The sequence below is a fragment of the Vanessa cardui genome, chromosome 27 (assembly GCF_905220365.1).
Source record: "Vanessa cardui chromosome 27, ilVanCard2.1, whole genome shotgun sequence".
NCBI lineage: Eukaryota > Metazoa > Arthropoda > Insecta > Lepidoptera > Nymphalidae > Vanessa > Vanessa cardui.
Window position 1 is genome coordinate 4,750,424 of NC_061149.1, and position 25,026 is coordinate 4,775,449.

At 33.7% G+C, this 25,026-nt stretch overlaps 1 protein-coding gene and 1 long non-coding RNA gene across 2 annotated transcripts; both read right to left on the minus strand.

Moving 5' to 3' along the window:
- Nucleotides 1-1,631: 1,631 nt before the first annotated feature.
- LOC124541268 (androgen-dependent TFPI-regulating protein-like) lies at nucleotides 1,632-7,781 on the minus strand. The gene is made up of 5 exons (XM_047119170.1): nucleotides 7,739-7,781; nucleotides 6,619-6,787; nucleotides 5,662-5,805; nucleotides 4,448-4,668; nucleotides 1,632-1,818 (listed from the first exon to the last, which is right to left on the minus strand). The coding sequence occupies exons 1-5, from the start codon at nucleotides 7,741-7,743 to the stop codon at nucleotides 1,632-1,634; spliced, it is 726 nt and encodes a 241-aa protein (XP_046975126.1). The 5' UTR covers nucleotides 7,744-7,781.
- Nucleotides 2,866-3,899, minus strand: LOC124541269. Its single transcript, XR_006967197.1, has 3 exons — nucleotides 3,518-3,899; nucleotides 3,184-3,228; nucleotides 2,866-3,006 (listed from the first exon to the last, which is right to left on the minus strand). It is a non-coding gene; the product is annotated as an uncharacterized LOC124541269 (long non-coding RNA).
- Nucleotides 7,782-25,026: the final 17,245 nt, after the last annotated feature.

Sequence of the window (25,026 nt, forward strand, 5' to 3'; positions counted from 1 at the left end):
AATCGGTCCACCCAGTAAAAAGTTATGAGGTAACAAACATAAAAAAAAAAAAAAAAAAAAAAAATACAGACGAATTGATAACCTCCTCCTTTTGGAAGTCGGTTGAAAAGGCCACCGGATAGTAGTCATCACTGTCTATAGAAAGTGTGCGAAATATAAATTATTTTTCATTTTATAAAATTGCCACTAACCTTGGGAGCTAAGATGTTATGTCCCTTGTGATTAGAGTTACAAAAACAAAATCAATCTTATTAATTGTATTTTATTATTTAAATCGTTTTTGAAACGTTATTATTTCAACTCTGCCGCCATTTCGGAGCATTGAGAGGTAATGACAGGAGATTCGCTTAGTTGTTATTTTCAAATAAACAGATTAAGAATGCTGTTCATTATAAACACGACGACCTCCGTGGTCGACTGGTGTGTACACCGGTTTTCATGGGTACGCCACTCCGAGGTCCCGGGTTCGATTCCCGGCCGAGTCGATGTAGAAAATTCATTAATTTTCTGTTGTCTTGGGTCTGGGTGTTTGAGGTTCCGTCGTTACTTCTGATTTCCCATAACACAAGTGCTTTAGCTACTCACATTGGGATCAGAGTAATGTATTTGATGTTGTCCCATATTTATTTATTGTTATGATTATTAGAAACAATCATTGTTCTGAAGGTCCTGTGATGGAACCCGAGTCTATTTTTTTTTAATTTAGTATATATTTTTTTTAATTATTAAAATGCCTAATAATGTTTTCGGTACTGTATGCAAACAGCCACCAGGGGTTAGTTCCGGAGTGCCAAATGGTTTTGGTTATCGTTAATAACAATATTCGTAACTCTTTCATTACGATGAGTAAATGAGTTTGAATGCCTTTGATCCCATGGCATACATGTTTAATAAAAAGCCACACATTATCGAAAGTATTTGATAAGACACAAAACCTCATAATGGATTTTTGAAAACCAGGTTCGATAAAACGGTTATTCTGTTGCTGTGTTGCTGATACTTGATTTTATGATTTTCCAGTTGAAATTGTGAGTGAGCCAGTGTAACCAACGGACAAGTGACGTAATATTAGTTAAAACGGTATGTGATAACGTATTCTATACTAGTTGTTAACCGTGGCTTAAAGTTTTAGGGTGTTGATTGCCATGTGTAAGGCAAAAAGTAGCCTTTGTCCATACTTGGAGTTCAAGTTTACGTCATAGCAAATTTCATCAAATTCGGTTTAGTGGTTTGGTAGTGCAAGAGCGACAGACAAACAGAGTTACTATCATATTAGTATAGATTAAGAAAGAGTCGAGATGGCCCAGTGGTTAGAAAGCGTGCATCTTAACCAATGATTGCGGGTTCAAACCCAGGCAAGCACCGCTGATTCATGTACTTAATTTGTCTTTATAATTCATCTCGTGCTCGGCGGTGAAGGAAAACATCGTGATGAAACCTGCATGTGACAAATTTCATAGAAATTCTACCCAATGTGTATTCCACCAACCCGCATTGGAACAGCTTGGTGGAATATGTTCCAAACCTTCTCCTCAAAGGGAGAGGAAGCCTTTAGCCCAGCAGTGGGAATTTACAGGCTGTTGTTGTTTATTATTATTGTTGTAAGAAAAATGAAATAAAATACAGTGATGTTACTTTTTCTTATTTAATTTAATAGATTTTTTAAATATAAAATCTGTGATACTCCATTGAATAAAGTACATGATTACGTAGATGATCATAAGGACGATGTACAATAAAATAAAGTAGGGGGTTCCGTAGAGAATCTTCAGTACTGGATATGGCCATCTTCCATGTTCAGCGTAATTATCTAACAACCTGGAAAACAGAGGATTGTTAGAAATATATTTGTCTCTTTTTAACAAGATACTTTTACGAGTTTTTTATCTCTTTCGTTATAATCCTTATGTAGTTTTAATACTACTTGCGATTTTAAAAAGATCTAAGTGTACAATATTAAGGTTGCTTGGAAGTGATAGCTTTTTTTTCGATAAGGCCACCTCTTGTGTATATTTCTTAATCGTGTCTAAAGGATTTCTTTATTGGTGTACATTAAAGAGTATTTTGATTTTTATATTTTAAATTACACAACAGATTTTAATGCGATTGTCATCAATAAACAGAGTGATTTGAGAGGAAGTTTGTTTGTGTAATACATGCATATTATAGTAGTGAATTTCAGATTACCTAGATGGTAAAAACAATATTTCATCGTTTTAAGGGGACTACAGGAGCTAATTGCCCTTGAGAATCACGCGCACACACTTACACTAACGACAAAAACGGCATGTCCCCGCGCGCACTACGCTTAGCGAGGCGGCGAGGTTACGCCTGAATATTCCAACAGATGGCGCCGAACCGCCGCGCGCCGCGCCGAGCGAAAGCGAAGCGAAGTCAATTCTATCAATTCCATCAATCACAGATGTCATAGAAATGGATAGGACAACAGAATTATTTTTATTTATTTTAAGTGTCATTTAAAAATCAATTATGGTAAAATTAAACTGATTCAATTAAACTTAAAGGATTCTTATTTATATTTTGTGTACAAAAAATAGACTGTTAATTTTAACCTTTTTTATTTAATTTATATTACAAAACATTAGTTGTTTAATACTAAATATTATAACATAGCAATTTTTAACATTTTATAAGTTTGATAATATATATATATATATATATATATATATATATAAATTAAAACAAAATCTAAAACATGTTTAGTCGATTTGATTGAATTATTGGTTAACGAGGTCAATGAGAATGGGTTTGGTCATAAATCGCACAAAAATTGATACGATAGAATATAATTTCTATTGTTCTTGACTGTTACTTGAAAATGATTAACAAATAAAACTGATTCAATTAAACTTCAAACATTTTTATTTATATGATGTTAACAATATTATTACCTGTGAATTAGAGGCTTCTTCTAGTACACGCTTATATGAATGTGTACTTTTATCATTTAATTCACAATCATCGTGATTTTTTAGTGTTTCCAAACTATAAAAAAAAATTGATTTACGTACAAATGACACATCCAAATATTTTAGATCTTTGGTTCACAACAATTACATATTTCTATGGTAACGACTTCACTTTTTTTTTTAATTATTAAAATTAATTCATACAAAACTATAATTCCTATTATAAACAAAATCTATAAAATTAAACTCTTACGCATTAGAAACAGCTTCCGTGTTATGATTTTCCACTATCTTCATCCTGTAAAAAATAAAAAGATGTTAATCATTATATTTTATTAATTAAAAAAGTATTAAAAAATATATGTTTCTAAATATAGTCATTTAAAAAAAAACTTCGGACTTGTGGGGATCGAACCAAAACACTTACATCAGATTTCCGTACTTTGACTAAATACTCCAAGGTAACCGATTGAGAACTTGACGAAAAATCTGATTCTATGCGAACTGATTGAATGTTTTTTCTAATAGATGTGTCCAATATTCATTATTTATGAATATATATATATTTACTAATAAAATACTCTTACCTTTTTATATCGTTCATATGTTCGGCTCTTAATTTATATGAACGTTTTTGAGTTTTTTTCACAGATTTTACTTTATTACCCATATTTGCAAAATGAAACTTTATTAATAATAACTGAATAAAAAACAAATGGCTAATTACAACTAGACTATTTTAACTTAATATATATATTTACAAGAAAGAATAATACTTGACAATTAAAATTACACAAAAAAATATCTCGTAACGCAATGATCCGGTGAAAACAGCGACACGTCCGTTTAGCAACAGGCCTCGGCCGGCAGTGTCTGTACGAGGCGTTCACGCACACATGCTTACGCATTTCGTTCGAAAATAAGAAAATCTGATTTAAAAAAAATCTATTGATATTACTAAAAAATTATGACAATAATTATTTAGTATATTGTTTGTAGAATAATCTGACAAAAGACAAAAATTATTGAATGTATATAAGTATAGTTTTGAAACAAAAAAATACTTTTTTAGAGGTATCTTTGCGATTTTTTTCTATCGAACCAAATTAATTACATCATGTTTTCATATCAATAAATAGCTAGGATGTATCCTGAATATTATCATATATTTTTTTCATTTTTTTTATTGCATTGGATTATATACTTTTGGGCATTATAAAACTTGCATTTAGCTCATGTAGTCCCCTTAAATACGTACTTATTGTACCCGTGTAGAGTCGGGGCACACAGTGAATGATAAATTTGAATATCATTTTTTGAGTTTTTATCTATTTATTTCCACTTTTGTTGTAGCAAGCAATGGTAATGTACAGTTTAATTAGCATATAACGTTTGCTTTTAAGTTATTTTGCGGATAATCTACTTCCATAATTTTATATACATATGTATATATGTAAGAATGCATAAATCTCTACTCAACTATTATAGCGTTAAAATATGACTTCAAATATACTCACACATACAAATAAGTCGAGGAAAGTATGATCGCATGAAGTACCAGCCATCTGTGCGATTTCGGTCTACTTCTGGGCTGGAAGAATACCTCCCATAACACGATGGGAACTATCGCTGTGTGCATGATATGGTTTGACAGTAAACTCAGTGCTTTATCGATGTACACGGGGAATATTAATTCTCTGTTAATTATAAATACTGGCCAGAATACTGCGGATATTGTCTGAAAAGAAAATGGTCTTTGTATAGATTGTTCAATTCTAATTTTAAATTTCTACTGAATTGATGTGGCAGAAATCATCATATAAGAAAAGTGTTATGTATTTTTGAAACCATAAGTAGGAAGTAGGTTACCTTTTAAAACAATTATTTTTAATTTAAAATAACAATCAATCTACCACAATAGAAAAACATTTAGTCTACAACACAAATAACCATCAATAATCACATTACATCGTAATAATTATATTCGCGATCTCAATCTGTCAAATTCGAATCTGCCGCATTTTTTTTTAAAAAGGGAAGTTGTTTGATTTGACGCAGATGTGTCTTGTTTATTCCAATAATTTCCAGTATATATTTCCCTCTCGTTCTTTTTATTGCTGTCTCTTTCATATGTACGTTGTCTTATGTTACTACTAGATGTCGCCTGCGTTTACGCTCGCGTACAATAAAAGCTATATCCTTCGTTGGAATTCAAATTTTCTTCATACTTACCAAATTTCATCACATTTAGTTCAGTGGTTTGGTTGTGAAAGAGCGACAGATATACAGAGTTACTTTCACGTTTATAGATATTAGTATAGATTTAAACTTATAAGTTATGGGTAGACTACAGTCTACCCGTGACCACGAACGCTGTAAAGTGCTCGAAATGTCGGGATGTTAAAAATAATTAATATATGTACGCGATTAAAATCCGTTATAACTAGTTTTATTTCAATGTGTAATCGCGAAAATTTAAGACAACATTAAGTTATGGGTAATTTCATTTTTTTTAAACAAATTACACAGGTGTGAAGATAGGGTTGCCAGTTTTTATATATTAAAAAAAACTCCCTTGTAGGAGGTTGGTTGTCATATTTTAGGAGAAAAGTAGCCTATGTCCTTATTTGAAGTTCAAGTTTGCTTCACAGCGAATTTCGTCAAATTCGTGATAGAACAACATACAGACAGACAGAGTTACTTTCACATTTATAATATTAGATCAACTTACCACACTTAAAGGCCACACGACATTCGAGAAAAATATATCTTTAAAGCTTCTTATGTATGCTATGTATTTGTGTTCCTCTTTTCCTTTGTACAGGAAAGATAAGTCACACGCTATACTCATAAGGAGAAAGAGTGTTTGAAAGGCCTAGAAAGAAAAGAAAATCTTTAGTCACTTAAACTTAATGATTATATATATAATGATTTCGGCTTCAAGCCCAGGCAAGCACCACTATATATATGTGCTTAATTCGTGTTTATAATTTATATCGTGCTCGGCGGTGAAGGAAAACATCGTGAGGAAACCTGCATGTGTCTAATTTCATTGAAATTCTGCCACATGTGCATTCCACCAACCCGCATTGGAATAGCGTGGTGGAATATGTTCCAAACCCTCTCCTTAATGGAAGAGGAGGCCTTAGCCCAGCAGTGGGTAACTTACAGGCTGTTACTTTCCTTTAATAATAAACTTGTGTTATGGAAATCAGAAGTAACGACGGTACCACAAACACCCAGACCCAAGACAACATAGAAAATAATGGTAATCTACATCGACTCGGCCGGGAATCGAACCCGGGACCTCAGAGTGGCGAACCCATGAAAACCGATGTACACACCATTCGACCATGGAGGTCGAAAAATTAATGGAAGATTAATAAGATACAGACTTGTCACAGACTTTTGTCGTAAAGTACGACACAACTTAGATGTAGCATCGGCAAAATTCGTAAAATAGATCAAGGTTGGGGGCACATTGACTAAGTAAAGATTAGTTAATATTTCTTACAGCGTCATTGTCTATGGGTGTGATGGTGACCACTTACCATCAGGTGGCCCATATGGTCGTCCGCCAACCTATACCATAAAAAAAGATCTAAATTTGCTGTTCTTCTCATGAAGTAATAGGGATATTACTTATTACAAAAATGTCTTATTCATCTCAATTGGTACACCAACTTACAACATTCCAAATTGTGATATATTTCAATTGCGTCGCTTTAAGCGTCTTTATATCCGGGTCCTTCAAGACTTCGCCCTGCATTGCCAAATGCATTGCGATATTGTTGCCAGAGTGCAGTGCCAAGCCAATCGTGTGGCCAATTAGCCGCCAGTACACGTATGTTTTGGGGCTGTGGAAAAAATCATATTTAGTATATTAATCGTCAGTGAAAGAGTTATGAGAAGGTAAATCGTTCTGGGAGATAGATTTCAATTGGCATTTTACAATGCCAAACCAGTTATATACATATTGACGATTGCCCTAGAACGTTGCTGTTGAGGATTGCGTAAAAGGTTTTTTCTATATATTCAAAACTAGCTGTGCCCGCTAGCTTAGGTGAACTAGCTTGTATGCATTTGAATTTAACAAAAAATTATTATAGCCTAAGTTACTCCTTATTATACCAGTTATCTGCCAGTGAACCGGTCAAAATCGGTCTAGCCGTTCCAGAGATTAGCTGGAACAAACAGACAGACAGACAAAAATTGTAAAAAATGTTATTTTGGTAATATGTACCGTGTATAAATACATATACATTGAATAGAAAGGGCCATTTTAATAGTACAAACAGACACTCCAATTTTATTACATGTGTAGATTTTTTTCTTGAGGTCTAATACGCCTAAGAAAAACATAGATTTCTCTCTCGTGCGGAGTCTGTAACATCTATTTGATATATTATAGAAAAGACATAAATACATTTATATGATGGCTATTGAAAACAGAAAACTATGGTGTACCTACTTTAATAAGAGATCTCTTTGACAATGCACCGCAATGAAATAAAATTAGATCACATCACATCGAGTTTTATTTTATTAAACGTTATGGGGTCTAATAAACCCCGTAACGGTATTATGTCAGTTTTCATTCGAGGTCTTTTCCTATACTGCAGGTGTCAGGCTCACGACAGGCAACCCTTATGCATAACACTTTGGTTCTAAATGTTGGTGGCGCATTGGTGATGTAATGCATCTGTACTGTTTCGGTACCAATGGCTATGAGCAGTGGTGAGGAGTTACCATCAGATTGGTTCATTCGTTAAAAAAGTATTAATCTATTTGTCAATAATCCAACTTACCTCATTATAAATACGATTATTTTTTTCTTCTCAAGATAATCACGGAAATCTGTAACAAAAATGTTTCAATAATAAATATCCACACCTAAAAGCCTAGATAGTTCAGTGGTTGGAACACCTGAATCGAAAATAGTAGGTTCACCCACGGATATGCAATATTTTGGACTTTAAATTCATGTGTTCGGAAAACTTTGTGAGGCAACCTACATATTCTTTTTTTTATGGTATAGATTGGCGGACGAGCATATGGGCCAACTGATGGTAAATTGTCACCATCACCCATAGACAATGACGCTGTAAGAAATATTAACTATTCCTTACATCGTCAATGTGCCACCAACCTTAGGAACTAAATTGTTATGTCCCTTGTGCCTGTAGCTACACTGGCTCACTCACCCTTCAAACCAGAACACAACAATACAGAGTACTGTTATTTGGCGGTAGAATAACTGATGAGCGGGTGGTATCTACCCAGACGGGCTTGAACAAAGCCCTACCACCAAGTAAACGTGCACATCAATATATGTATGTGATGCTAGACTCTTTAATAGGAGGCTTCTAAGCTACACATACAGGATCTTATAATTACTTTAATTAATTTAAAACATCTTATACTACCAACCACACCGTCTAAGACACTAATGGAATCTAGGTTAACTTATCTATGTAATTTATTTTAACATTATAAATAATAATAAATGACATTAGAAGTAATTAGACGATGGAAAAAATATGTTATCTCTGATTATCATAAGTATCTTTTAATCTGATAACATTATATACTAGCTGTGCCCACGACCTTGTACGCGTTTGAATTTAACAATAATAAAAATATTATTGTAGCCTAAGTTACTCCTTATTACATAAGTTATCTGCCAGTGAAAGTCCCGTCAAAATCGGTCCAGTCGTCAGACAAAAATTGTAAAAAATATGCTTATTAGTTATTTTGATTTTACAAACAGACACTCCAATTTTATTATATGTATAGACTAGCGATCCAACCCGGATTTGCACAGGTGCAATGATGATACTAAATATACTACAGAATGTCTTTATAAACATAGTTCACAGCTTTTTTATATCTTCGAAAATATTATTATTATTAATATAGATGATTGCAATGTAATGGCAAAAAATCATTATTTACGACTTCATATAAAAAACCTTGAATATTATCACTGTTTCTCTACTCTATTGTGTATGTATTATATCAAATCAAATCAATTTTATTCAAGTAAACTTCACAATGAAGCGTTTTTGAATCGTCAATAATTAAATACTACCACCGTTTCGGAAAGCAGCTTCTAGCGAGGAGAAACGGCAAGAAACTCGCATAGTTGTTCTTTTCAAATAAACAGATTTACAATGCTGTTATTTACAGTAATTAGTCTCCTATGATGGAACCCGAGCCTAACTCCAGGCGTTTCTTCCTAAAAAGTTCCTCTTTTAATGAATAATATGATTTATTTATTAATTTAGTCTTAATAATCTTTTTGAATTTTGAAAATTGTAAATTGATTATATTTTCCGGTATCTTGTTTTATATGCGTATATACATATACATATAAACCACTTAAATGGGTGATTAAAAATTATATTTATTAAAAAAAAACCCGTATCAAAAACCGTTGGACAGACAGTCAATAGGTTTCGACTTTGTTTTATACTATGTGGTGATTATGTGGTGTTGAAATGATGTTTTTAAAGATAAATATTTACGCAAGTACTGATGTAAGGGGTAAATAATTAGAGATATATGAAAATATATATTGATTAATTTATTTTAAAATACGACCTCCGTGGTCGAGTATGAACATCGGTTTTCATGGCGTACCGCTACGAGGTCCCAGGTTCGATTCCCTCCCGAGTCGATTTAGAAAAAGTTCATAAATTTTCTATGTTGTCTGGGTCTTGGTGATTGTGATACCGTCGTTACTTCTGATTTTCCATAACACAATTGCTTTGACTATTTACATTGGTATCAGAGTAATGTATGTGATGTTGTCAAATATTTATAACATTACAATTGCTGTCGTAGGTATAAAAAGTAGCTTATATTCTTTGCCTGTTTTACAAATTTCATCAAATACGATACAGTGAAATACAGATTAAACGTGAAAGCGAACAGCGAAACAGACAAGACAGTATAATGTCGAATTTGTATTATTAGTACAGATAAAATTCGACTTATAACTGCACCGCCAACATTGCTGGTTTCAGTTATCTCTCACAGATTGGGTTGCCTGGAGGGAGATGGCTAATTAGCCATAAGTCCGCTCGTTGTACAACACACAAAATGAACTTTGCGTTTTTGTATCTTATTAATTTTGTTTTACTTTATTTCAGTGTTTTTCTTTATTTCTGTTTGCGGTGTACAATAAAGTACATTTCATTCACTCACTCATTCATTAATTAAGCCATTCGTTCATACATACATTCATTCATTCAAATTTGACGAAGACTAACTATGGTGAAGTTCTTTACGATCTAGACTTTCAACTGCAAATGTTTTCATTATTCAGGAATCAACATACTTTCCATACCATAAAGATTAATCTAAGATCGTTATGTGCTTTCAAATATTGATTTAATGCAGACACTTAAAGAAAGGAGCTGAGATGGCCCAGTGATTAGAACGAGTGCATCTTAACCGACGATTGCAAGTTCAAACCCAGGCAAGCACAACTGCATGAATGTCCTTAATTTGTGTTTATAATACATCTCGTGCTCAGCGGCGAAGGAAAACATCGTGAGGAAACCTGCACGTGTCTAATTTCATCGAAATTCTGCCACATATCCATTCCACCAACCTGCATTGGAACAGCGTGATGGAATATGTTCCAAACCCTCTCTCTAATGGAAGAGGAGGCCTTATCCCAGCAGTGAGAAATTTACAGGCTATTACTTTTTTTTTACTTAAAGAAAACACCAAAATGGTCAAAATACTTTTTACGTTAATATCGATAAAACGCTAATTAAACCTTTTTTTAATAAACTCCTTTCACTAATTACAGGTATCCTTGCCATTGACAACCGCGGAGATTGAAGGATCATTAAATCGAGCACTTCTGACTTTCCAATTTATATAACTTGCAGCAACTCATTCAAGATATTCACGCTTAATTAATATAGTATATATAATATGTATTATTGTGTTTATTAAAGTTATAGAATCTATAGAAAATCAAAATTAAATGGGTCGAGCCTTCAATTATGAGATAAGCTATAGTTTTAAACCATTGTATCATTTATTACATTATAATTAATTAGTTATATATTACTTTTACTATCCCAGTTGGTTCTTTAAAATACATGTTTTTTTATATTAACAGGCTAACTGGTATATTTATCAGTGCTGGGATAGCTTTTTTCTTTGATGAGAAGGTTCGCATGGTATTCCACCACGCTGCTGCAATGCGGGTTGTTGAATGGTGCATGTGTTCGAATTTCGTACGTATGGTCTATTCCAATAGAATTGGGATAAAAGACAAACCTTGGATTTACATATTTCTTACTTGGATTTAGATACAACAATAACAGCAACCTGTAAATTTCCCACCGCTGGGCTAAGGCCTCTTCGCCCTTTGAGGACAAGGTTTGGAACATATTTCACCACGCTGTTCGAATGCGGGTTGGTGGAATACACATGTGATCGAATTTCGTTGAAATTAGACACATACAGGTTTCCTCGCGATGTTTTATTTCACCGCCGAGAACGAGATAAATTATAAACACAAATTAAGCACATAAAAATTCAGTGGTGCTTGTCTGGGTTTGATCCCGCAATCATCGGTTAAGATGCACCCATTCTAACCAAGCGGCCATCTCAGCTTACGCGGCCATCTCAGCTCTTAAGCACATGAAAATTCAGCGGTGCTTGCCTGGGTTTGAACCCGCAATCACCGCGTTCTAATCTCGGGGCCATTTCGGTATTTTTTTATCTAATGACACAATTTAAGTATTACAAAATTCAACAAAAATTATATTTATATTTAATAATTTTATAAATGCAGTTCCGTCACAAAAACACACACAAATATTATAATGTAACAGTTTTTATACTGTCAAGTTTTCCTATTATAATAATAATTTAATAGTATAATTAAGTTAGGATATAACGTTATAATAATTAATTTAAAAATTCGAACATGTTCTTTTTTGTAATTCGACGTTTGAATATTAGGAAAAAATCAATAATGATTCTTAAACAAACTCGTTTCAATGATTATTATTTAATACAAACTTCTCTCCCCGGTTTTACCCCTTAGAGGGGAAGTTTCATTAAATCTGATTACTTATGTTTAACCCCTAGGAACCTTTCTGCTGAAATTCAAGTTTTTAGGTGTTATAATTTCTGATATCTTTACATAGTATAAATCAAAGTCGCTTTTTCTGTCCCTATGTCCCTTTGTACATTTAAATCTTCAAAACTAAGCAACATATTTTGATGCGGTTTTTTTAAATAGATAGTGTGATTCAAGGGGAAGGATTGTGTATATAATACATGAACGATATAGTAAAGAAACACTGATAAATTCAGAAGTTTGCAATGTGATGTCGTAAATAAGTAAATTCTGTAGTATATTTATTATTTAGTATCAGTATTGCACCCGTGCGAAGTCAGGGCCGGTCGCTTGTTTCCTGATAAATATATCAGTGGTATTTCGCTGTTATATATGTACATATATTTATGTTTTTGTTTAATTTTTTTGTTTTTTTTTTAATACAAATATAAAAAAATATAAACAATATATCGTTAGTGTAATTTTTGACGTATGATATTTTATCCTTCTTTATATTCTAAGACGTGTTTATCGTAAGTTATAATTATATAATCCTTAAAATACTACTTTCAAAATTCGATCAAGTTCTTTCCGGTATATTTAAATATTCGAACAAAGTCCACAGATTAAAAAAAACATATAAACAACTTACAGTTAACAATATTGTTATTTAAAACGTCACACGTCGATCTCAACACAAACACACACAGCGACTAAACACAAAATATTAACATTCTCATACGAATGAGAAAAAACCTGCTCTTAGGTAATTACATAGATGCTGGCCTTCTACTGGAAATATAGCGCGATTCGCTAACATATTGATTTAAAATTATATTTATTTTTATTGTTATATTTATGTTTTTGTTTTTGGGTATTACATATATTTGTATTTATTATATATATGATGTATTATTATATAATGAGATATGGGATCGTATAATATAGTCTGAGCTCCTGTTAATAGCATGAGATTGTAACCGGTAGCTGGTACCCGCAAGACAGGCTTGCCTAGTGCGGGACCACTGGATGTTTTGCGACTATTCTAACTTTTCATGTCAATTTTTTTATATATAAATTATAGTAAACAAGTGGCCCGACCCGTCTTCGCACGGATGGATATAAGTTATTTATTTATAATTTTACCTTTTATTTATATATTTTGGTCCTTGCGACATGTTTAAAAATCGTCGATCTATTTCAATTTATTTACATGAAACCTTTATAAATTATATATCTAAACCTTCATTATAAATCTCGCTGTCCATTAGCGGAAACCTCATGAAAATCCGTTCAGCATTTTTGGAGTTTATCGCGAATATACAGACAGACAGTCGCGGCCGACTTAGTTTTATAATAACAACAACAACAACAGCCTGTAAATTCCCACTGCTGGGCTAAAGGCCTCCTCTCCTTTTGAGGAGAAGTTTTGGAACATATTCCACCACGCTGTTCCAATGCGGGTTGCTGAAATACACATGTGGCAGAATTTCTATGAAATTCGTCACATGCAGGTTTCCTCACGATGTTTTCTTTCACCGCCGAGCACGAGATGAATTATAAAGACAAATTAAGCACATGAAACATCTTGCCTGGGTTTGAACGCGCAATCATCGGTTAAGATGCACGCGTTCTAACCACTGGGCCATTTCGACTCTAAGTTTTATAAAACTTAGTTCTATGACCGGTGGTTATATGTAGTAAGTAGTTGTCGCCGCGGCTTCGCTCGCATTTTAGAGAATTGTTTGTTATGTGTTAGACAAAAAAAGTAGCCTATGTCCTTACTTGTACTTCAAAATTGCTTCATACTAAATTCCATCAAAATTTGTTCAGTGGTTTGGTAGTGCATGGGCGACATACAGACAGACAGAGTTACTTTCACATTTATAATATTAGTATTAGATAAATTTATGCTTATAAAATAATAATAATCTATAATAATATATCTATAATAATAATCCTGACTGACTGAGTCATCGTCGAGCGTAAACTATTAAAGTTAAGACCATTAATTTCATGTGTATGTAGCAGTAACATCCTGTAAATTTCCCACAGCTGGGCTAAGGCCTCCTCCTTTGAGGAGAGGCATATTCGCTCTAACCTCTGGACCATCTGGTCTCTATTCTGTGTATGTGAAATGTTGTTTCTTTTGCATTTTGAGTGGTATACATAATTATATAACTATGTATTGTATATTGTCGTATGTAACTAGCTAATGGTTGTCACTTCAGCTTACTAATCCGGTGGGCTGTGTCGATGACTTTGGTTCTCTGGTGGATCGCCTGCTTCCCAAGCTCTGTGTGACATTAATGTAGACACAATCGTAATCAATGTCTTGTTTATTTGAATCAAGAAATAGGTCAAGATTGTCTAATCCAACTATCCGGCTAAGTTTAATACGAGTAAATAAATAAATAAATATTGAACCATTTAAACCATTTACTTTGCTACACATACAAATAAATTACATCGATTGTAGACAAAAAAATAATTAAATTTAAAAAACACAGTGTAGGTAGCAAGGGGTTCATCTCAGTATAAGCTGTGCTGATGCACAGCACTGATTTTCAGATGGCCCCTGACTACTGGGTAAACATAAACACATGCGCGCACACGAAAATAAATAAATGAAATTATAAGAAAAAAAAAACTAAAACTAAAAAGCCCTTGTGCTTGAGAAAAAAAAAATATTACACAAGAAGAAAAACATCATAAGTAACTTACCCGAAGAAAAATATGTACATTAAAAAAGAATATGATAAATACTAAGACTATGAGGTAGTATGACTGACACTATATTGCTGTTATATATTGTCGCTTACCTGATAGGTATCCATTTTTTTTTCTCGCTGGAAAAACTCACGCGCTTCCCCCACGTGATGGAAAGTGGGGGTGTTTGTGGGACTCCCCGGAGCCCTGGACGCCGAGTGCGCCCAAGTACGCCGGGGTTACCACTAAAACACCAGCGGTACCCTCTCCGTCTTTCGATGGACGCCACGGGATCGCTTACGCATGCTACCATGACGCCCTGACGGTCGGCCCACCTATGCGCGCCTCTAACATCTATGGGTGATTCCCGGGGTACTGTGACCCCCCTAGTCCCTACGGCGCCTATTGAGGCGGGGGGAGAAGCTGCGCTATTATCAGGTAGCCTGGTTGCTCGTTAGCCTAACCTATATAATAAAAAAATCTTTGATTCTTATATATATTTTAAAGCTTTGTTTTTTTGCGCGTCTCTCTGTATACCTTCAGTGTTTCACATGCCTTAAATTTAATCTTCAAAATCTTCTTCATATGTCACTATGTTATGTTACGTCTAATAAATACTTCATAACACACAAAATATACTCAAAATAACAAACAAAATATATATTGTGCGCGATAGAGATAACTGTTAGTAGTAGTAGAGTAGTTAGATTTAGATAATTGCAGGTTCAAATCCGGGCAAGCCCAAGTAAATTTACAAGTGCTTAATTATATATATATTTACAATTCATCCATTGCTTGAATTTGATAAAACTTTTTCTAAAGTTAGCTTAAACCCCAAAGATAACGCTACTATTTTACATATGTAACTAACAACAACCTATATAACACGCAATTAAAGTAAGTAAAGACGTGGACTTCAAATAGTTTAGTTTTTTTTTGTGGTATAGGTTGGCGGTTGATGGTAAGTGGTCACCATCACCCATAGACAATGACGCTGTAAAAAATATTAACTATTCCTTAAATCGTCAATGTGCCACAAACCTTGGGAACTAAGATGTTATGTCCCTTGTGCCTGTACTACACTGGCTCACTCACCCTTCAAACCGGAACACAACAATACTGAGTACTGTTATTTGGCGGTAGAATAACTGATGAGTGGGTGGTACCTAACCAGACGGGTTTGCACAAAGCTCTACCACCAAGTAAAGTAAAGTTATAAATAATACTGGACGATGTCATGTACCTTAAGGACTAGGCCTATTCTCTATATATAATATTGCAACACAGAAAGCTTCTATAACGTGAGTATCACCGCGAGGCTTAATATTAGTAATAGTATTCAAAAAACTATTTTAATTAAAATCCAAACAAGTTTGTATCATAACATCAATAACTGGTTTATATCAACAACGCGAAACTAACATATACATAAAAACTGGATGTATTTGTTATATTCTGAGTATCTCCTAACAGACGAAGTATGTGGTATATATTTTATGAAAGTAAAAGAAAATCATTATCATTATGATTCAACAGCAACAGCAGCCTGTAAATTTCCCACAGCTGGGCTAAGGCCTCCTCTCACATTGAGGAGAAGGTTGGCACATATTTCACCACGCTGTCCCAATGCCCAATAAATACATAAACTATACATTATTTTCATAAAAAGCACCTCTTTGTGGTTCCGTTAGAAAAGATTAGATCATTTAAGATCCATTCTTAATCATAATACTCAACGATAAACAAATAAATTAAACTTTGACCAGAACTGAAAATGAATTTTTCTTTTACATAAATTTAAATATATTTTCGAAGCACTCAGACCTTGCGCCAAGTAAACCAGTCTCTGAGACTCGCGATCACTCTTTTTTATATACTACGTTACAAGGTATTAATCATTAGGCATTAAGAATCTTGTAACATGTCAAAGGAGGTAATATAAGACCTTGGACCTCTTTTGTTTTCCTGACTCTTGCCAATGCTACCATATGGTTACCATTATGTGTTAGTGTGATTTGTAAATGATTTTTATCAAATAAATTAAGTGTGTGTCGTTTTTCGAGATATTGTAAAAAGTAACAAAGGAACAGCCTGTAAATTTCCCACGGCTGGGATAAGGCCTCCTCTTCCATTAAGGAGAGGGTTTGGAACGTATAGTGATTAGGTATTTTTTGAATTGATATTTTACTTTTCTGAGAATATAAACGTATAGTATATATATAGTAAAGGGAAGCCTGATGCCTATTTGGCACCTATAACAAAAATATATTAACATAAAATATAACTGGTCCGACGACATTCGCAGGATCACTGGAAGAAGCTGGATGAGGGAAGCAGAGGACCGAGCAACCTGGCGCACTCTGGGGGAGGCCTATGTTCAGCTGTGGAAAGCAGTAGTCTGACAAAGAACATAAATATAAAATTCTTCAAATAAACAAAAGAGCTAACTTTTTTATCTTATGCGTGACAGATGCTACAGTTGTCGGCAACCTTTTGGTAGGCAAGGGCCACAACGTAGCAAAATAAACTATAGTCGGGCCGCAGTCATAAAATTTACCTTATAGGCCCAATATTAATTTATTAGTGTTAATTCTCATATTTCATAGAACAAAAAAAAATGCTATTATTTTTTTTAAAAGATACACAATTTAATTCATACACATAATACTTACATTATGTTTATATGTTTGGGCTTTATAGCTAGGGAAATAAGAAATAAAAACTACAAACGACATAAATAGAAAACATAGGAGGAACATAGGGAATTTTACAAAAATTATAGTGTGATGTCTGAGGTTGCATTTGAGACGCTATTTCTTGTATGTTACCTGTCATATTTGTCAAGTTTTTTACAAAACATTCACGGGCTGCAATGAATAGGCTGCACTGAATGATAAACTACTTTACTAGTGTGCGTGTTTTAGCGGCCAACATCAAAGTCTTCTAATCATTGATAGGTAAGTTTAACTTCTTTACTAACGTTAAAGATGAGTCACAGGATGGTAGGGTTTTATGCAAGCCCAGCTGGCTAAGTAGTACCTAGTCATCGTATAGTTAACTGCAAAGCAACAATTCTAAGTACTATTGTGTTCCAGTTTGAAGAGCGAATGAGCCAGTGTAGCCAAGGTAAGCAGTACTAGCGCTGTTATATATGTTTTAATATATTTAGAGGTGTAGACCATAATGCTGATGTCTTAAGGTAGTTGATTCTAGGCGGAGACATCGACCGTCGTTGCGGTGACCACCGGGCGGACCAAGTTGCTCAAGGAGGCGCCACTGACGCGCACGTTACATACTCTCAACGTTATAGCCAACTAGCTGGATTTGTTTTGTTGCAGCCTGACTGAACCCACAAGAATTGCCACTTGGAATATATCCTATAGAACATAGATACTTATTGTAAGCTTTTAACGTGATGCAATATCGATTTGGGACAACGTCCTGTACTGATATGTTACCATTGGTGATGGAAGAAATTCTTATAATTTATACCAGAGTCAATGGCTCTGATCATATGACCATTTTTTCGTCCACAAATCCATTGTACTTGTATATAAATCAAAGTAAACTAAGGAAATGTTCGAATATTTATTTATATTTATATTTACAGAATTTGATGACTTAGACCGTCATACGGAAATTATTATTTTCAACCGACTTCCAAAAGGAGGAGGTTATCAATTCGTTTGTATTTTTTTTTTTTTTTTTTTTTTTTTTATGTTTGTTACCTCATAACTTTTCACTGGGTGGAACGATTTTGATAATTTTTTTTTTGTTTGAAAGGTAGTGCTTCCCGTGGGGTCCCATTTTTTTTATTTTTTTTTCCGATGATGGTACCCATGTGAAAACGACATAAGTCTTAAATTTGCATTACGTATATGCGCGACAAATAGGTGAATAACTGAAAATCACGTTAACCAATTTTGATAATTCTTTTTTTATTATAACATATATACTTCAAGGGTAATTTGGTGAAAGTTTGGTAAGGTTTTGAGCACAGGATCCATGACAAAGTAACGGAACGGAAGGGAACGGAACAATTCTGAGGAGCACGTTAGCGATACTCGGTCGAATCTTTTATTTATAGTTTATTTGGATATTTGAGTCACCTTCCGTAATGTGGTTATGTTTATGTAATTATCATAGTCGAATATTATAATCAACTAGCTACGCACCCCGGCTTCGCACGGGTGCAATACTGATACTGAATATACTACAGAATTTGTTTATATACGACATCACATCGCAAACTTCTAAAATTATCAGTGTTTCTTTACTATATTGTTCATGTATTATATACACAAACCTTCCCCTTGAATCACACTATCTTTTAAAAAAAACTGCATCAAAATCCGTTGAGTAGATTTAAAGATATAGGGACAGAGAAAGCGACTTTGTTTTATACTATGTAGTGATGGAACTCCTATACGGCTCGCAGTTAGGGTGCGATATGGGGCAGAATTTCTTACTATCTTTAATCAAATTTTGTGTATGTGATGTGATGTCATATGATGTACGAAATATAGTTGGTCTTTTTCAAAGTTTTTTTGCTGAGTTCGATTACAGCTCTTTCGAGGGATCCTTGTAGTTTACGCCGCGTGACGTATTAAATCCGCATTTTCGAAAGTCTATTTTTGCTTTATTCGCAAGTTTCGTTTGAAATTGTCCTCGAAGTAGTTTCTGACTCATATAAACGGAACGCTTAATCTATCCAAATTAAAAAAAATTAGTTAGTCAACATCAGCTTCACATAAAATCAAAAAATAAATAAAATTTTAACAAAAAGAAAAACCGACTTCAAACAAAACACTATTTTAAAACAAATGAATATGCACGAAAAAGTAATAAAAATAATTGCGTATTCAACATATTTTTTAGAGTCTTCCTAAGTTAAATGAATTGAAAAATATTAGACTACTTAAAAGTCGATTAACGATTATATCATGTAGTTATAATTATTGTTATATTTGGAGTCGGTGTCAGCCAATAAAACCCTACAGTATATCTATCAAAAAACAATACGAGAATACTTTAACAAATATGTTTTTTACAAATTACCTTTTACTCAATAATATACTGAATCAATCAAGGGGCTCGTATCGCTTCTTTCTTTTGATTGTTGGGGCAAGGGCACCGTGGCTGACACCGGCTCCAAATATACCAATAACTATAACTACATGACATAATCGTTAATCGACTTTTAAGTAGTCTAATATTTTTCATTTCATTTAACTTAGGAAGACTCTAAAAAATATGTTGAATACGCAATTATTTTTATTACTTTTTCGTGCATATTCATTTGTTTTAAAATAGTGTTTTGTTTGAAGTCGATTTTTCTTTTTGTTAAAATTTTATTTATTAAGTATTACAATGTCTAGCTTGGGTTATTGTTGCTTAGGCGAATAAATTAGTTATTGTATGCTTAACGTTAAATAATATTATGTGAGGTGAAAGGTTAAAGGTGTATTATATAGAAAAAAAAATTAAAGTTCAATAATGTCTTTTGTAACGTATGGTATAGGATGGCGGACGAGCATATGGGCCACCTGATGGTAAGTGGTCACCATCACCTATAGACAATGACGCTGTAAAAAATATTAACTATTCCTTACATCGTCAATGCGCCACCAATCTTGGGAACTAAGATGCTATGTCCCTTGTGCCTGTAGTTACACTGGCTCAATCACCCTTCAAACCAGAACACAACAATACTGCGAACTGTTGTTTAGCGGGAGAATATCTGATGAGTGGGTGGTACCTATCCAGACGGGCTTGCACAAAGTCCTACCACCGAGTACATGATAACTTTTTAATGAATTTATGAAGTGATATCTTGAGATTACATTTAACTTGAAATTATCTGCAAATAAGCTGTTTTTTAACCTCTTGCAAGGAATGGCGACCCTGTATATTGTAATGAATATAAGAAGCCCTCGTAGATTTTGTTCACTTGTTTTTTTAAATATTATTTTAATGATTTACTAAATACTTTCTCGTTAAACAGTTAACCTTGCTTTTAAACTCGTTACGAATTTTGATTGTTGATATAATTTACTGTTAATGAAACTCGAATTGGGTTAAGGTTTTGATACTGATAATTTCTAGTATTGAACTTTCAATATTGAGCCCTTCTCGATATATAGGTATTCTATTTAAGTTCATCTTAGTTCCCAAGGTTGGTGGCGCATTGGCGATGTAAATAATATTTCTTACAGCGCTTAAAGAAAGACAGGTTACAGAAAATTACTTAAGTAACGCCCATAATGATTTTTACGTGCAGATCAAAACTAAATGTATCTTATTTTAGAACATATTTCAGTTACTATTTAGTTAGAAGTATTGCATTGATATAGTCGTATGGTCCAGAGTTAGGAATACACAAATCTTAACCGATGATTCTGAATTCAAATCCACATTGAATTATCCACATTGAGTTATAATTAATTCCCTATTGCGGTGAAATACGTCAGGAGTAAATCGACATGTGTTGGATGAAAATTTGGAGAGCTCCCCCTTAAACGGAGAGGCTTTTAGCCCAGCCGTGGGATACTTATAGGCTTTTACTTACCGCTTATTATTTTAGTTCAACTACCCATGTAAAACGAGTCGTAAATCCAGTTTCAAAACTAACTAGCGACCCGCCCCGGCTTCGCAGGGGTGGAATACTGATGCCAAATATACTACAACAACAACAACAACAACAACAACAGCCTGTAAATTCCCACTGCTGGGCTAAAGGACTCCTCTCCCTTTGAGGAGAAGGTTTGGAACATATTCCATCACGCGGTTCCAATGCGGGTTGGTGGAATACACATGTGGCAGAATTTCTATGAAATTTGTCACATGCAGGTTTCCTCACGATGTTTTCCTTCACCGCTGAGCACGAGATGAATGATAAAGACAAATTAAGCACACGAATCAGCGGTGCTTGCCTGGGTTTGAACCCGCAATCATCGGTTAAGATGCACGCGTTCTAACCACTGTCCCATCTCGACTCGATATACTACAGAATTTGTTTATTTACGACATCACATTGCAAACCTCTAAAATGATAAGTGTTTCTTTACTATATTGTTCACGTATTATATGCACAAACCTTTCTCTCGAATCATACTATCTATTAAAAAAACGCATCAAAATCTCTTAGGTAGTTTTAAATATTTAAGTGTACAAAGGGACATAGGGACAGGTAAAGCGACTTTGTTTTATACTATGTAAAGATGTTAAGTACTTATTGTATTTATTTTAAAAGACATCTATTTATTAGTACATATGTAGTTTTTGTTTTGGAACAATATTCCGTTAGAGATTATGACGCAAGCATCATTGATCTTTGACCGCTGGCATCTCGGCTCCAATGTACATTTTTCAAATTCCAACAACTCCATATGGCTCAAATTCGCTTAACATGACTCACAAGAGCTAGAATTTTAAACCAAAATGGCGATCAAGTACTAATGAATGTAAATTTGTATAACCTTGTTCAGATATTTATATAATAATTATTAATAGTAAGTCCTTAAATATATACAAATGTAAATTAAAAATAGTTTTTTCAGTGTGGAATGGTGGCAAGAATGCTAGCAGCATTTCCCCAATAACAACAGCCTGTAAATAACCCACAGCTGGGCTAAGGCCTCCTCTCCCTTTGAGGAGATGGTTTAAAACATATTCCACCACGTTGTTCCAATGCGAGTTGGTGGAATATACATGCATAATTTCTATGAAATTAGAGACATGTAGGTTTCCTCACGATGTTTTTCTTCATCGCCGAGCACGAAATTAATTATAAACATAAATTAACATTTCCCCGTTGAATCGCAATTCAATCCTCTGGGCAAAAAAACGAACCAGCCCTCGTGGCAGTCCTCCTTCCATCCTGATTTTCAATGTCCCGCACCAAGTACTGTACCCGCTGTGTTTCTTTCGCTGGTTCTTCTCAGGTCAGGGTGTTTCCTTTTCCGAACCGGTGGTACTGTTTCATTTGATCATCAATAAGTCAGTGTAATGCTTCTATATCGAATAAAAACAAATGAGTTTGAATTTGAGTTTAAGTACATTCCTTCCTACACCAATGCATTCCATACTTGTCAAAGGCTAAAGATTTATATGTTTTGAAGGAAAACCAGAGTTTTTCCATACTTGTAATAGTCGTTATTTTATTGCTCACAAATAATTCTTATCTCCCTGAAAATTTTACTGAGCAATATTTGTTTGCTTATAATTATTGCTAATATATTTTAAAAGGCGCTTACAATTATTGCTAATATATTTTATGAGGCGCTTTTGTAAAAAAATCTCCGCCAGTTTGACTTTGATAAAGGTAGAGCACGAGTCTGTTAGCACTCCTTAAGCAAAGCTATTACTTAAAATTGGATTCAATTTATGTAAAATAAATTTATGAAAACCTATCAACGCAGGTTTGACTCTTCACGTCGCGATAGTAATCCCGTGACGCTAACGTTAGGCCATACATATATAAAATCTGTCTATTATACAAATAGACATATTTTTAGATTAAGTCAATAGCTTTAAATGTTCATATGTTGTATATTTGTTAGACGTATAAATAATTATGTCAGCGTTCTTGGAGAGAAAGCCACCCGTCTGGTTTATTTGGTCAACGCTGGTAGATCTCTAATGAATACACGTTAATATTGTACGAAAATTTATAGATATTAATAGATTCGTGTAGATCTATCTTTTATAGTATACGAGCCATAGTCATACACTGCAAAATTAATAAGATAATAGCTGTATATTTACGGCAAATACTATTTTTAATATAAGTATTATAATATTTTTCTTCACGAAAAGAGCTTACACTTTCGTTAAAGGCCGGCACCTGCAAGCCCCTGCAAGCCCCCGGGTGATGTTAGTAATAACTTTCCATCAGGTGAGCCTCCTGATCAAGACAATATATGACACAGTTATTTTTTAGGGATGATGTTTTTATGTAGTTTGGTGAAAGATACACGAGCATTAGATAATTTATGAATAAAAATCCAACACTTGTAAATTCAGCGGTACCTCTCAAGTTTGAACCATTAATCACTACGATACATTGGGTGATTACTGCTTTTTGAGTATCTATATTAATATTATAAATGCTGTACTTTGTCTATTCGTTTGTGTCTATCTTATGCTTTCAAGGCTAAAACATTGTAGTGAATATGATGAAACTTGGTATTCTTATTGTAATTTCAGTAGTTCGGGATGGCCAAAATAATAATCTCGTTTCACAATGATGCTTCAATCTCTCTATTTTTTGTTACAATGCTTCGCTATCGTCCAATTGTTTTCTAATGACAGCTCAATCATATTTAAAATAATAAATAGTGTTACATGCCAGTATTAAATGCTATGCCATATAAAATAAATATTAAATACGATTTTACAAATTATTTATCAATTAATTACAATAATAATTGTATATAATAAAGTAAATTCAATAGCCCCAGTTATATTCATAATATGCAATGATAATGTGATATAAATTATGATATAGAATCAAATGTCATAACACCGTATTGAAGGCTAGGGTAACTCTGTAAAATTATAATACTCCGAAGTAGCACAAAGGCTTTACTTTATTATGCCCAACACCTAATGAGTAATCAATAAAACCGTAGCTAAGCTGCGAACACTGATATATATATAAATAATATTCTATTAATTATACTTATTTCACACACTGCCTTATTATATGAAATTTCAAATTTTGCTGTGAGAGTTTCATTTGAAACCTTTGACTGAAGAAGAAATTAAATCAATGACATAATATAAAAGAAATTTCAGAACTTTCGTATATTTTCGCACCAAATTAAACAACAGTTAATATAAATTTGTTGTTGTTTGTTTGATTAGATACCAGAACACTTCGGAACTTTTCTTAAATATTCAGAACATGAAACTCAAAAGACTTTGATATTTGTGCAGTAAAACTCTCGAAAGTCAATGAACTTGAGAACGTACTGTCAGGTATTATAACGCCAAACAGCGATATTTTGTATTGCAGTGTTTCGGTATGAAGGGTTAGGGTAAGTGCGTCAGTGTACTGTGTAATTACAGGCACAAGGAACATATCATAACTCCCAAGGTTGGTGGTGTATTGGTGTCATGTCTATGGCTGACCACTAACCAAACATTATAAAAAAGGTATTCTCGGAGTAAGATATTGAAACTTATAACTGTATTAATATACTCTAATCCACTTTTAATTAAGTTTATTCATATATTTAGCTGAGATGACCCAGTGATTAGAACGCGTGCATCTTAACCGATGATTGCGAGTTC

What these genes read in the sequence shown, in the direction of transcription:
- LOC124541268 (XM_047119170.1), bottom strand. An exon ending in ATATCACAATTTGGAATGTT is followed by an intron (nt 5,806 to 6,618) that starts GTAAGTTGGTGT and finishes TTTTCTTTCTAG; the next exon opens with GCCTTTCAAACACTCTTTCT. An exon ending in TCGTGTGGCCTTTAAGTGTG is followed by an intron (nt 4,669 to 5,661) that starts GTAAGTTGATCT and finishes TTTTCTTTTCAG; the next exon opens with ACAATATCCGCAGTATTCTG.